Source organism: Aspergillus fumigatus, chromosome 8 (assembly GCF_000002655.1).
Source record: "Aspergillus fumigatus Af293 chromosome 8, whole genome shotgun sequence".
Classification (NCBI taxonomy): domain Eukaryota; kingdom Fungi; phylum Ascomycota; class Eurotiomycetes; order Eurotiales; family Aspergillaceae; genus Aspergillus; species Aspergillus fumigatus.
The window spans coordinates 739,436-755,920 of record NC_007201.1 but is presented as its reverse complement, the minus strand read 5'-3'; the positions used below and the strand labels follow the sequence as shown (position 1 = coordinate 755,920).

General features: G+C 45.0%; 4 protein-coding genes across 4 annotated transcripts; 2 read left to right on the top strand and 2 right to left on the bottom strand.

Moving 5' to 3' along the window:
• Positions 1–2,723: 2,723 nt before the first annotated feature.
• AFUA_8G02810 (ELMO/CED-12 family protein) lies at positions 2,724–4,964 on the bottom strand (the record flags this gene model as incomplete). Its single annotated transcript, XM_741833.1, has 3 exons — positions 2,724–3,181; positions 3,245–4,613; positions 4,701–4,964. The coding sequence occupies 3 exons, from the start codon at positions 4,962–4,964 to the stop codon at positions 2,724–2,726; spliced, it is 2,091 nt and encodes a 696-aa protein (XP_746926.1).
• Positions 4,965–5,512: 548 nt separating this feature from the next.
• Positions 5,513–6,674, bottom strand: AFUA_8G02800 (ditrans,polycis-polyprenyl diphosphate synthase; the record flags this gene model as incomplete). Its single annotated transcript, XM_741834.1, has 2 exons — positions 5,513–6,108; positions 6,188–6,674. The coding sequence occupies 2 exons, from the start codon at positions 6,672–6,674 to the stop codon at positions 5,513–5,515; spliced, it is 1,083 nt and encodes a 360-aa protein (XP_746927.1).
• A 627-nt stretch (positions 6,675–7,301) lies between these two features.
• AFUA_8G02790 (exocyst subunit SEC10) lies at positions 7,302–10,546 on the top strand. Its single transcript, XM_077805288.1, has 2 exons — positions 7,302–9,831; positions 9,895–10,546. Exons 1-2 carry the CDS (start codon positions 7,651–7,653, stop codon positions 10,402–10,404), a joined length of 2,691 nt encoding a protein of 896 aa, XP_077661416.1. The 5' UTR covers positions 7,302–7,650; the 3' UTR covers positions 10,405–10,546.
• Positions 10,547–11,295: 749 nt separating this feature from the next.
• On the top strand, positions 11,296–16,046 carry vps10 (vacuolar protein sorting/targeting protein 10; the record flags this gene model as incomplete). The annotated part of the gene is made up of 2 exons (XM_741836.2): positions 11,296–15,356; positions 15,407–16,046. The coding sequence occupies exons 1-2, from the start codon at positions 11,533–11,535 to the stop codon at positions 16,044–16,046; spliced, it is 4,464 nt and encodes a 1,487-aa protein (XP_746929.1). The 5' UTR covers positions 11,296–11,532.
• Positions 16,047–16,485: the final 439 nt, after the last annotated feature.

The window sequence follows — 16,485 nt, the reverse complement described above, 5'->3', positions numbered from 1 at the left end:
ATTCTAATGCCCTTTTAATATCTTTTAAATACTAATATAAAGCCCTTTATTAACTATAATTAATAGCAAAGAACTACTAGTATTAATCTTTAATATCTACTTTAGGATTAGCATAGTTTGGGATAAACCTCTCTAAAGGGGGGGGATAATTATTATATACTTAGTATAATATAAGCTTAGCAAGCTGCTAGTAGCAAGCCCCCTCTTACCTAGGTAATTATACCCCTAATTCTAAATACACCTAGTAGAAATAGGAGTTCTGAATAGCTTGGGGGAGACTAAGTAGTTTAATCTAATTATTAAAGTATATATATTTTTACTAGTATATCTATACATCCCTGAAACTTAGTATTCTTACCTATAGCTGCAGCCTAGTCACCATCATACAGCTGGCTAGGACCCCCTAAGTTAATTACCTCTAATCGCCTTACAATTAACTATATCCGTGCCTAGATCTATATTACCTAGGCCTGCTATAAGGAATAGATAAATTACTACTAAAGACCTACCTACTATTACTATATAGAATAACTAGTTTAGTTACATGCCTGAGATATTAGGACCCTACACCCCTAGAAGAAGCTTAACTAGAAATACTTAGAGCTATTCTATATTAAAAAGATTATTATCCTATATATCTATAAGCTAGATCTACCAGCTTCTATAAAGATTTACTCTATATTTAATATTAGCATACTATACCCTATTACTAAAGACCTTATTCCTAAATAAAGATAACTACTACTACTACTAGTAGAAGTTAATAGCCTAAAAGAATAGATTATTAAGGATATCTTAGATTCCTATTAGGAATACTAGGGCTAATAGGGCCCCTATCTAAAGTAAACTATTAAATAGTTAGACTATAATAACCCTACTAAGGAACCTACCTATTACCTAAGAAATATATAAGAGATTATAACTAACTTCTACTACTACTACCTAAGCAAACCTAAACTAGTAGATAGTCTTAATAGAGCTTAACCCTAAGGAGGAGAGTACTATTATAGTGCTGCTATAGATAAGAGTTAGTATTACTAAGAAGGGATTATATAACTCTAGGAATATCTTTACTATATAATTTAGTAATTTATTTAAAGGTCTTTAAGCTACATCCTATCTATAGAGCCTACCTATATTAGTCTGCCCTGCAACTAGAATAGATAGATATAGATTACTATAGCTAGTCTAAGCATCAACTACCTTATTAACCTATTTCTGTTTACCTGTGATCTAGTACCTTAATAATATCTACTAGTATAAGATAAGGTATTTAACTAAGTAAATATATATAATAGCTTTACAGGAGCTAATCTAAAGCTATTAAATAAAGATTAGATTCTTAGAAAGATTACCTTCTAACTTCCTACACTAATACTACTATTTATTAAAAGCTCTATCTCCTCTACTTTTTAAACTCCTTAGAATACTTACTAGCTTAATTATAAGGTCTACTCTATATAGAGAAGTATCTAAAAAAGGAAGCTATCTAGCAGTCTAATAGCTTATATTTAATATCTTAAAAAGGCTATATAGATAGCAATAAATATAAACCTTCTTCTCTAAGAAGAAATTAAGATTCTATATACTAAAAATAAATAGAAAGTAAAGAAAAGAGTAAGAAGGCATGCTCTAGTAGGGAATAATATCCTTTTATCTATATAAGAAGGCTAAAATTATATCTAGCAGCTTAATAAGAAGGTTAGTAAGCAGATTAATAAGCCTACACCTATATCTTATTAGCGCGCTCCGCCAACCTGTAGTAGATATTAGACTATTAGATATACTAGAAGAAGTTGCCCTAATAAATAGCTATATATTCAGCTAGTAGATAAGTTTAATTAATAATATTAGTAGTTAAAAAGCTTCAAAGATAGGATGATTTGCGGTAAAAATTCACACTTTAGTTATATTTGCTACTCAGCCGTGGATTACATTATACTATGAAACTGTCCTTATGTAATTTGGCCTGATTGCTTAGATGTAGAAATGTATAGTTAGTTTTCCCAGTGCCTATTATAGAGTTTTATAGAGGCGAGGGTACATAGAGGGCAGTATTTAATTTTTCGTTGGTATATCTTTTCCTTCCAACTGCCTTACGATCTAGATAGTACAAACCGATTCTTAACATCTTTCTGTAACCGAAACAGTCAATTTGGATGAGCATTTAGCCTTAGCTAATATACCCTTTAGCATGATATAGCGTGGTATAAACATCAAAAGTGATGGTAGTTCGATTGACCTTACATAAACCATTCTCCATGATTCGCTATTATCAAGTACTTGAGGGTTCAACTAGCTATGCCAGTCTTACCTAGGGTTGCCCACCACAGGGGAGAACTTTCCATGTGATGCAGTGTCTCGTCATGAATCTCCATGAGCTTGAGGAGCTTCATCCGATGTCACGATAGCATGCTTGGACAGTTGTGGAGGATGATTTCAACGGTAGTATTCGGAGATTTAAAAAGCATGCAACTCTGTGCATGTCCGTCAGCCATCTGAATGACATTTTTAATGCTTCACAAGTCCAGCAACTACTTCCGGATCGGCCACTAGACGAGAAGAATGCGAAAAAAAATCAAAATCCCTTCAAAGTTCGGTGGCTCAATTTGCCCTACATTGCCATCTAACAATGAAGCGCTACAAAGTATGAGGCATGGGGATAGGGTATAAGAGTTGGTGTATTTCCTCCTTGGCTTGTTTCTTCTTTTTTTGCGAAGCGCTTAAGAAGCACCAAAAAGATCGTAATAATAGTCATCGTCCAGACCATCTCGGGAAGGAACCTTCGGAACCTCCCCAGGAAAAGTCGCGTCTTCAAAGCGCACATTGAATAGGCGGATCTTCAGCCCGTAGTCGCTGACGACCTTGATTAATTTGTTAGTGTCCGCTGTTATAGGCCTCTGATTCAGCAACATAAGCAACCCGTCGAGCCACTCAGATGCTATGCTCGGGGTTTGAGGGCGAAGAGTCAACAAAACACCCTCCTTTGACTTGCTGATAGAACGAGCATGATTATGACCTTTCGAAGGGCCCCTTGTAGATGAGAAGCATTCAATATACCCGTGGATGGTGATTTTAGTCGAAGGTACAGAAAGGGGTGCAATTTTCAAGGTAGACGAGGATGAGGCGTCAGCTGATGCTGAGATGTTGGAAGCCACAGACGAAACAGCCGACAAATCAACTGGTTGATGAGATAGTCAACAGACAGGTTCAATTCAACTTAATGAATAGAGGGGATCCGAACCTTTTCCCGGGAGAGAATCGAGGTCTATCCTGCCATTCCCCAGCGTCTCAAAATCCCCGTAATGCAGGAATTTCCGGTTATGGGACAATTGTACATATCGGTAAGAGACATTTTCGACAGAAGACGAGTCTGTATGAGTAGTGGCCTCAACAGGAAACCAGCAGCCTTGCAGAAGGCAACGGATCCTTTGTTCCTTGACAAATTGGAGAGCCTCGTGATGAAGTTCTTCGCGGACCTGTAGCAGATGTTGTCTCCAAGCGTCTTCATATGTGAGCTCTAAGAGTTCCATCTGTAGATCTCGAAGCCGACGATATTCAAAATTGACTATCTCATCTTCGACGTCTTGCACTTCCTTTGTCCGAGGTGCCCCACCAACAACCGACTCAACGAGAATTCGAACCAGCTCAGCAATTTTTGCGAAATCATCGACGTCTGCGTTGGTGGTCTTCCATAACCGGACGAACGCTTGCAATGCCGCGACGTGCAAGCGTGTCCAGTGCAGTAGTAGAGGCTTGAACAACCGGTCAAGGTTGGCGCGAGACTCTAGGACCAGATAGCTCCTTGAATCCTCTATCTCGGATTTCTCGATCTCAAAGTGCTCGTATAGGATTGAAGTAACTGCCAAGGAAGCGCGGGCAATTGGACACCGTTTCTGGCCTGGTTTTGCTGACTGCTCCAACAGCATTTTTCGGAACTCGCTTCGGTGATTTCTGACATAATCCGCAAGATCCATCATTCCCAGAAATCCCATCTCTTCAAACTGAGCTATTGGATTTTCTGATTCGAATCCAAGCCGCCTCCACTTTTCTGAATTGTGCTTTCTAGAACGCCGCAACTCAGCGTCACTACCGACTTTTTCGTCAATGCCCTTCTCCTGGTCACTAGCAAGGTGTATTCCTTTCAATGCTCTTCTATGCTCTGGTTTCTCTAGATCCAGGGGAATATCTCGCCACCTCCTAAGTAGAACCTTTGTGAGAGATTGAAACTCTATCAAAGGATGAGCGTGGTCTTGCAACGTTGTACCTTGCATGAGAGCGTAAACTGCTCTAATTACCCCTAGATCTTGAAGTTTTTGTATGAATCTGGGCCATTCTAGCTCGGAGTCATTTGCGATGGAGTCACGCATAAGTGAGTTGATGAGTTGAAGCGCATTCGCACATAGCGCGTGATCCGCGGATGAGAGTCTATTGACAAGCATCTCGAGGAATTGTGGATAGATTGCAAGTGCGGGTTTCAGGGCGCGAAATCCGAAAGAATCAGTCTGTGATGGACGCCCTCCCGTGTACGGATGGGATACAATGGATACTAAAATAGACATCGCGCCGCGCAAAATGTTGACCAGAGGCTGCGTCACAATAAGCTGGACAATCTAGAGGTAGGGGCCAGAACGCTTGTTAGCATTGAAGCAAGCTATAAGACTCTGCTAAGTTTCATGGTGGCGATTTCAGAGACATACTCTTTCCACCAACTCTTGGTCAACTAAGTCCCATCCTTTATCTACTTCCAAGAGCCTTGCGAAGCTTGTCAAACTGTAAGCCAGCGTATTTCCAGTTGCATGTAATGTCAATTCGCGCAGTTTGGTCAGGCCCCCTTCAGCAATGAAGATATCAGCAAACGAAGGGTCTCCGATGCTGCCTTGAAGCTTAAAAACTGCCATCTTGCGCACCGCATCCTCTTCACTCCCCAATCGCTCGACTATGTCATGAATACTGCCCTCCATTTCAGACGAGTTGCTCCGTGTGTGACCGAGCGTCGTAGTATGCCATCGGACATCCAGGAATCCAAGAATCCAAGTAGGTAGCAGTCACCATCCAATATTTGCAATCTATAATAAAAAGAAAGACAAAAAGGAAGCCAAAAAGAAAGGGAAAAAAAACAAAGAAAAGCAAAAAGAAATGGAAATGTGACGGTTTATGAACCTAGGTGAATTTACAGCAACCTCCTGGTCTGCTGGCTTATATATGGCCCAGGTGATGCCTCCGTAGAATACTCCGCACTTCGAATCAAACTCAGGGGCGTCACCTGACTTAGGAAGGTCCTTGAAGTTATCTCACGATAGGGAAATAACTTATTCTGTCCAACACACTACCAGACCATATTTGATTCTAGGAGAGCTTCAGAAATATTAACCATATAGCGAATCTGAAGTGCACCAAGTAAAGCGAGCATCAAGGTACATGATTTATGTGAGAGTCTCATCCCTAACGCTACACTTGGAGCTTCGAACTTCGGATCAGGCGCAGATATTGAGAAGCCAGCAAGCTGCCTCTAGCGACCAAACCTCATCTGAGCTCCGGCGTAGTGCCATAAACCTCTGAGAAAACCCTGATATTCGACAGCATCACCATAACTAGTAACGCCGCTACCTTTACCACCAGTGCAAAACATTTCAGTCAGGCGAATATGCCAGGGAGGATATCCATCCAGCTTCAGGAAGGGCGCGAACACTAATAGTAAATCTGGTTCTGGCTTCACTGCAATAGTGGGGTGAACAGCAGTCGTTTGCCTGTCACCAATGCTCAACGAGGCCGGCTGCAATGGCTGCGTTGTAATTTCGCTAATTTCTGCATCCACCAATTCCATGGTGATATCACCTGGTGACAGTTTACCATTCTGTGACATCTCCGCTAGCGTTTGAGTAAGATCAACTATGGTTTCTCTTCCATCGGTAGCTGATAGCAGAAGCAGGGTAAGAGAGTCAGTATTGACTCTACGGGCCTTATCATGATCAAGAGCTGGCTCATAAACAGAATGATGAGGAGCGAAAAGCCGCAGAGTTGGCTGCTGAGGAATTGAACCGTAATATGAAGCGAATTTGCTTGCAACCACATGATGCAGCATCGGGATGCATGACTTCAGAATCCCTAGAGAATGGTCAGCTACTTATCTACCTCAGAGCGCTTGAGGAAACCAGAATGCCAAGTGTGAAGTGTCTTTACATACCGCTCTTCTCATATACACTCAGCATGGGTATGCCAGCGCTAACACTCCAAGCAGCCAGTTCTGCAACTTCGTCCATCAGAATCGCAAGCGCATCATCTTCCTTACGTAATGATAAAACAACGGTCAGATGTCCCGGCAAACGTCTTAGGCCCTTGACATCTTTTCGTATCAATTCTGGTGTGCGGTGATGATAATAGACAATTGCAAGAACCCGATCCACAAGGGCATGGTAGCTCTGAACTAGACGCAGGATAATCCCATAGACAATATGAATGAAGGTATAGGTAAGTTGATGCAGCCGAGACTTTAAGAACGTTCGAATGGGAGCTTTTCGGGGGGGTTTCTTCTGTCGGTGTGGTCGACGTGCTAGTTCTGATGGATCCGGCAAATATGGCTTCAGGATATTTTCGCGATCGGCGGCAGTGAGTGCGGTCCCTTGAGTGCGAAGAGTGTCCCTCAGTAATTCTCTATCACGTGCTAGGGCCATGGCTGCTCGAGACTTGCATCTGTTCAGCAGGAGCAATGAGTCGAAAAAAGAGCCTTGATCTTGAATTGCTTTGAATTAAAACTTGTCGGCAATCACTTTCTGCGGCGTTGTTGAGCAAGCAAGTCTTGTATTAGTTGTCCACTTTTTTTTTGCAGTGGTGCATGGACCTGTTTTTATTGTACAGAGTAGATAGCTTGTACATACAGAACAAGCAGTAGGAGCGACAGACAGCGCCACAGTAACGAAGCCGTTGAAGAAGGTTATATTTGGAAGGGGCGAGGTGGTGCATGTGTACTCTGTACGGAGTATACTCCGTACTCACACACCCTTCCATCGGTAGGTAACTGCTTGGTAATTAACGCATGTGGCTTTCGTACTAATGTAGGATGATCTACCTACCACGTACGCATCTTCCAACTTGAGTTTCTCAGTCGCAGATAAACAGCAGTTAAACAGAAGGTAAAGTACCTACTACCTTCCAGTACTAGGTGTTTGCAGCTCTAGACAATGATAAGTACCCAGGTAACCATTAGGTCAAGCATACTCCCTAGAGTACGATTACTGTTAAATTACCTTGAAACCAAAGGTTGCGTCTGGCGTCATTTAATCTACAATATGCATGTAATTTAAAGAATACCTGGCCGTCCATTGGCAAACTACTCTGTATACACTGTAATTCAGATTAGAAAATAGGAGTGAAATACAGCTATATAGCTGCCACTAGCTTGGCTGTTATTGTGTCCTTATGTATATGAAGGTGACGTGGATCACAGGGGCTGAACGAAAAGGGTCAGATAGAAGAAAATGCCATGTTTTTTCGGAAGTTTACCTTTGGCTGACTTTGTCATCTTTCACAACCATAACTTATGACTTGATTTAATGCTACCGCCAATTGATCTGATCTGATGGTCAATCGCAACTCGTTATCTGCGGCCTTGCTGTTCCCTGTCGACGAGGATCACCCTATGTCGTGAAGATGTCGGACAATGCGTCGATAACGCCCCAGACAATCCCCGCCTCCCGATCTATCTTTCCCAAAGGGCCCAATTTTACTCTTTCTGACTTCTCAAGCCGCGATTACATCGTTAAAGAGTTTGTCGAGGCACTTTCTGACAGTACTACCTCAAATCGACGTTCTACGGTTGGACCTGGTCCTGGCAACCAGCTTTTTGATCCCAAACCACTGATTCGAGCATTCGAACATGCTCAACAACGACTTGGTGAACTTTCTGGAGATTTGGAAATTAAAGAGAACGAGCTATCGGCTGCAGCTCGGAGAGCTGAGGCACAGCATGCGCAAAATCTCGGCACGCTGGGTAGAAAGTTGAAGCAGACCATCGATTCCTTTCAACAATTGGATACATCTCTAAATGGAGCAGCCCTATCGGGAGGCGAACTCCCTGGGGCGACCGGGAGTATGGCTGTTGAAACAGGAAGAAGGCTAGAGGAGTTAGACCGACAGAGGCGGCGAGCGCTTGATGCTCATTTCCTGATTCAATGTTGGGATGGAGTAAGTAACAGAGGAGAGATAACACTTTTAGAGAACTTAAGGAAGTCGGGGACTGGTGAGGCCAAAGTCAGGTCGGCGCATATTGCGCGACAGTTGCTCAGGATAAGTCAAAGACTCGATCCCCGCAGTTGGGATGAATTGAGAGCGAAGAAAAACGATCTGTACCGAAATGATGACGATTCTGTTGACGAGGGCACAAGGGGGAATACCAATGGTATTCATCGAAACACGAGAGAGATAATTGAAAAGTTCTCTGAGACTCTCGAGAAAGATCTCCTGAAACAGTTCGATGATTTCTACCGCAAGGCAAATTTCGAGGGCATGAGAGACTGCGCGACTGTGCTTCAGGACTTCAGCGGAGGCGCAAGTGTGACCGCCTTGTTTGTTAATCAACACCAATTCTTCATTGATCGAAGCCAGCTAGTGACAGAAGAACTGGGGGGCGATTTGGACAGCTGGGAACAATTGGCGGATCCTGACGCCGAACCCTTGAAAGTCGAACCGAGCCTCCAATCGCTAGTTGATGAGGTTAAGGTGGTCGTGCAGGAAGAATCAGCCATCATCAAACGAGCATTCCCTTTCTATGAGCAGGTGCTGGGCAAATTCCTACAACGCGTCTTTCAGCAGTCCATCCAGCAGAGACTGGAAATGGTTCTGGAGAAAGCTAATGGCATCTCGTCTTTAGCCTTCCTCCGATCGCTACAAAGTTCTCGCAGCTACATTAGCGGCCTGGTTGATGATCTCAAGGCTCACGGCTTGACTGAACATCCAGATCCTGTTTCGTCCCAAACAGCCTTGATATTAGATCAGCAGCTGGAGGATTTGTTCGTGCCCTACTTTGTTGGATCATCTTACATTGAAAGGGAGAAAAAATCACTCGAAGAGTTGTACACGTCATTGTTGTTCCGGTTTACTACTTTTCACGCTCGGAGGAAACGAGCAGCGACGACGTTCATGGCATCGATTTCCAAGTCTGGAACTGAGCTCCTTTCTTCCGCTCGGGACGCTTACGTCAATCGCCTTGAGTCCTCGGAGTTCACGCCCACTCAAAAGAAGATGCTCCTTCAATTGGCCGGGTTGAAAGAGCAAAGCGACTCTATGAAACCCACTGAGATCAAGTTGATGGAGAAGGATGGTCTCCCTAATATTTCCTATGCCAAGAGGATGTTGAAATGGCTGGCTGAAGCAGTTGGACGGGGTTTGGAACTGGGCTCCACCAGCGAAACACCAAAGGATGTGTCTGCTTTGTTGAGTCTGCTATTGTCTTTGATGGGCGAGGGCTATGTCGAGGTGTGTCTTGACGCTGTTTTTGAGGCCGCAACTTCCCAGGAGTCTGCAAGGGCAGAGCCTGATTTTGGCTATCTCACTGTGGTCAAAAGCATCATCAGCATCACCAACTTGATGGTGATGTGTATACAAACGTTGCTAATTCCTCTTGCAACTCCAAGTATAACGATTCGCCGGGAAATGGAGAAAAAGACAAATGCAGCGACTCTACGCATAGAAGACAAAATAAACGCAATTGAGCAGAAGGTCATTGACACGGCCTTGATGTGGATTAGCAGGTTACTTTCGGGACAGAAGAAGAATGATTTCCGACCCAAGGAAGGAGATAATGCAGCTTGGTTGGAAATGTTACATACACCAGTAAGTCACTGAGATGCTGAAATGCCAATATTTCACCTGGGGATTACATTGACCTTGTCCTAGACGTGTGCGTCAATATGTGCCTTCTTAACCCGTTTGCATGATACTATCGCGGCAACGCTATCCTCTAGTGGGTCCAACTTTCGTCATTTACTGACAGAGATTGCGCTTGGAACCCGGAGTCACCTCCTCGAACACTTTAAGCGATATGCCGTCAACGGGGCCGGGGGTCTTATGGTCACTAAGGACATGACACAGTATGCAGATCTGTTGAAGTCTTGGGACATCGACGAACACGTCAAAGGACCAGGTGGTCTACTAGACGTTCTGCTAGAAGTAGGCAGTCTATTCGTCATTGGGCCAGAAGCTTTACTGGAGAGAATTCGTGCAGGAGCCAGCTCTGATGCAAGCAGACGGCCAGGGGCTAGTCGCACTGATACTGAACGGGGACAGGAGCTACTAGAGACTGGCCACATCGAGCCAGGCCTTAGTGTACAGGAGATCAGAGCTTATGTGTCTCGCAGGGAGGATTCCAGCACTACAGCAATGCAAAATGTGCTCAACCTCCTGTGATTCCATGGACTCTTTGCCTTCTAGCGGCAGGTGAAGGTCTCCTTTTTATTGCTCTGAATATCCATTGATCGAAATAACATCTTCTACAACTAAGATTAGTCATTTTCAGCTTGCAATGAAAGCTTTTGGGCTTTGATCCCTGCTTTTGCTGCTTTTGGCACTGAGGCGTACATAGTGATGACCAAGTGAAGAGGACAACTTCAGGAACTTCGACGTTCCAAAGAATCGAAAAAGACGTAGTTGTACAGAACACTAATCCTACCATGATCCTCCTAAGCGCAGTTTTCTTTCCATCATCAACTCAGTACGAGTGAGGGCCATAAAAGAGTGTTTTTGAAAGGCCGAAATCTTAAATCACAGGTGTAGCGAAGATGAAAGATAACTAAATCTTACTGTGATTGAATTATGGCCTTGCCAGAGGCTTTGATCTATCATTTATTAGGCATCATTATACCTTTTTTCAGCCCATTCCTTCAACAAGGCCATATCATTTGGCTAGCGAATATTTACGCATCTGCGCAGTAGACCTTCTCCCGATACTGACACATTTGAGACAGCCCTATATATTGCTCCCATTTAACAGTCGCGTATGAAACTTACGACCTTGGTGATGGAAGAAGAAATATTGCCCAGGTCATAACTCAGGATCATAATACATAGATACCATCCAGACATCATAGGCGACTGTAATCTCAACTTTTTATCCATCCTTGAAGAAGGTAAACTGAATATTATTATAATGATTAATATCTATCCCTACGTTTAAGATAGCCTTGTTTCCAGAGAGTCCAAAGCAGACATTTGAACTTCAAGCGTGTAGAAAGAAGCTCAGCACGTGATTAGACAAATAAGAGACCACGCAACTGGTGAGCTTCAAGATATCAGCATGCAAGCGCGGCTCTGCACGCGTTGGTCACAAGAAGGCTCGATGCTTGACCACTCTTTTGCAATTCAACGTCTCAGATTGTTATAGCAGGAATACTACATGTGCAGTAATAATACTGTTGTGTTTGCTCTCACTCCCCGCTTACATAGGCCGCGTCGCAACCTTCCTGTCAGCTTCTTGCTGTCATTCTCTCTGACAAGCCTCGTCAGTAGTCTTCGTGGATTGTTCTATGGTCCGCTACCATGATTACTCGATGGCTACTGATCACAAGCTTCCTGGCACTAGCCATCCTATCACTGTCTAGTGCTGCGAAGAAGTCAGAACCAGAAATCACTTCGTCGTCGTTCGACAATGAGCCCTTCTCATTGTCGTATTTCGAGGACACCGAAACCATACTTATGAACACACGAGATGGCAATCTTTTTCGCTCGTTCGATGGGGGTAAGGCCTGGGAACAGGTGGATGGCCCAGATGGCAAAATGAAGAAGGCTGTGCGTTCCATCTGGCAGCACCCATTTGACAAGAATAAAGCCTATGCCTTGGGTGCGAATCGACGTCACTGGGTGACAAAGGATCAAGCCAAGACTTGGGAATCTTTCGAAGTCGACGGATATGCAGCAGCCCAACACGAACCACTCATTTTCCATGGCTGGGATTCTGCAAAGGTCATCTTCCAAAGCGATGAATGCATGGGGCGACTTTGTATAGTGAAATCCTACTATACTACAGATGATTTCAAAACCGTCTCGCCACTACGGGTCAGTGCTGGTGGATGCTTGTGGGCTGTTGGACATCCACAATTCGCCGACGGATTGAACCTTGAAGACGAACTCCGTGATCGCGTTCTCTGCATAGTGCCTGGCCTGAAAGTGCCATCCGCACATGCAAACCGCCTCGTGTACTCGGACGACTTCTTCAGAAGCGACGCGGAAGGGACGGAACTGAACATTCAACATGGACGACCTGTTTCGGGTATCCTTAGCGCTGCTGCTGTCAAGAAGTTCTTTGTGACAGCAGCAAAATCCCAAGGGACAAATGAGCTGGCTCTTTATGTCACTCTGGATACCAAGGCCTGGCATCGGGCAGACTTTGGAGGCCATCGAGTGGAACAAGACGGTTATACACTGCTGGAAAGCACGAACTATAGCATGCAAGTGGACGTCCTGACTAGCCCCTCTAGCAACACCGGCGTACTTTTCACCTCGAACTCTAACGGTACCTATTTCACGCGTAATGTCGAACATACAAATCGTGATCGCTTTGGTCACGTGGATTTTGAGAAGATAGCAGATATCCAAGGTATCGTGCTGGTTAATACAGTGAAGAACTGGGACAAAGTTGAATCAGAAAATGAGAAGAAGGTTGTTAGCTCAATTAGTTTTGATGATGGACGGACTTTCCAGTCCCTCAAGGTTGGCGACAAGCAGTTGCATCTACATTCCGTGACCACTTTTGCAAACACTGGCCGTGTTTTCTCGAGTCCCGCTCCCGGCCTGGTAATGGGTGTTGGTAACACAGGCGACCACCTCAAAAAATACTCGGAAGGTAGTCTTTATGTCTCAGATGATGCTGGTGTGACTTGGCGCCATGCGCTTGACGGTCCATTCAAGTATGAGTTCGGTGATCAGGGTTCGGTGATAATGGCTGTCAGTGACAAGGGAACTACAGACGAAATTCAGTTCTCGATTGATCATGGGAAGGAGTGGCATTCTACCAAGCTTCAACATAAGATTAACCCCAAATTGCTGACAACGACGCCCGATTCTACCAGCTTGACTTTCCTTCTTGTTGGCTCAGAGGAAAGTTCGGGAACAAAGCATGTGGTTTACTCCATCGACTTCCACGGCCTTCATGAAAGAAAGTGTGAGAAAGATGATTTCGAAAAGTGGGCGGCAAGGTTGAACGAAAATGGTGAACCCGACTGCTTGATGGGACACCAGCAATTTTTCAACCGAAGGAAAGCCAACGCTGACTGTTTTGTGGACGAGGAATTTAAAGATCCGCAGCCCATTTTCGAACCATGCAAATGCTCATTTGAAGATTTCGAGTGCGACTTCAACTTTGTGCGCAGTGAAGATGGAAAGAGCTGTGTCCCTACAGCCCCACTAGTGCCCCCCGTAGGCAGGTGCCAGAAGCAGACCGATACGTTCATGGGACCGTCAGGCTGGAGGCTTATTCCAGGGAACACTTGCACTCGGGAGGGCGGCGAGAACCTCGATAAAGTCGTCGAGCGGCCTTGCAAGGATGTAGTTAGCGCGCCTTCACACGACAAACCGATGGCACAGAAGCAGGTGTTTAATGATGCGAGACAATTTAGTGAGCAATATTATTACCTTGAACGTCAGGCAAGCAGCAGTGGAGATGATGAGACCGTCATAATGCTTACCAGCGAGGGTGAATTTTGGGTTTCTCATGATCATGGAAAAAATTGGGAACAACCTCTGAAGGGCGTGAAAATTGCCGCCATTGTCCCTCATCCTTACTACAGTGATGGGGCATTTCTTCTTACTCGCGACAAACAGGCATTCTGGACCGTCGATCGTGCCTATACTTTTAAATCCTTCGAAGCACCGATCCCACCTAATCAGGAGGGCCTGCCGGTCCTTTCTTTTCACCCCCATTACAAAGACTGGTTGATTTGGACTGGCGCAGTTGACTGCAGTCACGGCGATTGCCACTCCGATGCTTACTTTAGCAAGAACAGGGGGGAGAATTGGGATCTTCTCCTCCGCTACGTTGGAAAGTGTGAATTCGAGAGCCGTGAGAACAGACCAGGCAGTGAAAAGCTTATCTTTTGCCAGCAATATGAGAATGAGAACAAGAAAAACCACCTACAGCTGCTGTCTAGCGAAAACCTATTCTCTGACAGCCACGTTCATTTCAACGATGCGATCCGGTACGCTACGATGTCCGAATACATAATTGTAGCCTCGCGGGACCCGGACAATCCTGATTCGTTAATTGCCAGCGTCAGTGTGGATGGCAAGACATTTGCGCGAGCCGAATTTCCTTCAAATGTTGATGTACCCGTCAAAACAGCTTTTACTGTTCTGGATAGCTCGACTCATGCCGTTTTTCTGCATGTCACCGTGAGTGACGTCAAAGGAGCTGAGTATGGCTCAATCATCAAGAGTAACAGTAATGGGACGTCCTATGTCCTTAGCCTCAACGCCGCAAGCAGGAATGAATGGGGCTACGTTGACTTTGAGAAGATGCAAGGTCTAGAAGGAGTAGCGGTTGTGAATATCATCAGCAATGTGGATGCCGTACAGAAGAAGGGACCAGCCGCAAAGAAACTAAAAACAATGATCACTCACAATGATGGTGGCCAGTGGATGTTACTCCCTCCTCCAGCAAAAGACGCCGATGGCAAAAACTTCGGTTGTTCAGTCAAAGATGGGAAAGGCAGTGATCAATGCTCCCTTCATCTGCATGGCTACACAGAACGCCGAGATCCGCGCGACACATTCTCTTCAGGGTCTGCTATCGGCCTAATGATGGGGATAGGCAATGTCGGTGCTTATCTGTCTGGCAAGGACGAAGCGGACACATTCATGACTCGGGATGGCGGGATAACCTGGAAGTCCGTCAAAAAAGGACGCTATATGTGGGAGTATGGCGACGCCGGGTCAGTGATTGTCATTGTTCCTGAGTTGCGACCAACTAAGGTACTCTATTATAGTCTTGATGAGGGCGATAATTGGGAGCCCTATGAATTTTCGGAAGTCGAGATGCATATCTATCGGCTGTCTACCGTTCCCTCCGACACTTCCAAGAATTTTCTTCTCTGGGGCAAAGAAATGGAGTCTAATAGGCTTGCCACGATTAACGTTGACTTCAGTGGTCTCCGGAAGAAGTCATGCATCTTGGTCGAAGATGGTCAAGAAAGTGACGATTATTACCTCTGGGAACCCAAGCACCCCTTCCAGGAAGATAATTGCCTATTCGGCCATGTAGAACAGTACCACCGCAAGAAGCCATCCTCTCAGTGCTGGAACAATTGGCGCGAACCTCATGTCCACAGTATCGGAAGGAACTGCACCTGCACAAGAGCTGACTATGAATGGTGAGTTTCTTGCCTTGATTTGCTACTGGCATATCTGACCACTATTGCAGTAATTACAACTATGAGCCCCAAAATGATGGTAGTTGTGCACTAGTACCCGGTCTTCCCAAACCTGACGCATTAGCTGTGTGTAGGGAAGATCCTGATAGGGTCGAATACTGGGAGCCGACAGCCTACCGACGGATTCCCCAAACTACGTGCTCAGGCGGGTTAATTTTAGACCATGTTGTTTCCAAGCCATGTCCAAGCAAAGAAAAGGAGTATGAGAAGAAGCATGGCATAAGTGGAACTGGCTTATTCTTCGCGATAATGATACCGCTTGTGGCAGCAGCTGGTGTTGGCTATTATGTGTACGCCAGGTGGGATGGCAAATTTGGCCAGATTCGTCTTGGAGAGAATGCTGGTACCTACGAGGGCTTACTCTCGCGAGAGTCACCTATAGTCACTGCGCCAATTGCTATTATTGCGGGTATTGTGGCTGTTATCAGAGCACTTCCTCTTCTTGCCATGAGTTTGTGGCGCAGCGCCAGCGGTTATGTACGCCTTGGGCGCAACAGGGCTTATTCAAGGCCTTACGCATCAAGGGGCTCGTTTGCGGCCCGCAGAGGCGACTATACCAGTGTCGTCGACGATGAAGATGAGCTTTTGGGCGTAGACGACGCCGAGATTGATGATGACGATGAGCTTTAATCAAGCTTGTATCTGCTACTGCCGAAGTGATGAGGTTGTGAGATTACTTGTTTCCCGGACATGTACCCTGTGCCGGTTTAAGCCCTTGTTACAATTTTCAGCAGTCTTGAAGATATTGACATATTGGTAACTGAATAGAGTGAAATGTTGCTTCAGCTGAGTACTGTATTCTAATGAAGGTCTTGTCTGCGAGTTTCTCAGTGCTATGACATCGGCTGCTGATCATTGTTGATTAATCTGTATGGCGCATTAAATGCGTTCACGTAATGAGACCCAACTCAGTAGCTGTATTTTAAACGAAGGCTCAGCTACGTCAGACCATTACCATAAGCTTTTTTCATGGGAGACAAAACTGCATCCAGATATCTAACTGATATGCAATTGCCTAGCAAGTCCCACAGGCCTAGCGAGGCAAATCATCCGGCCCGAATGAGTCTGG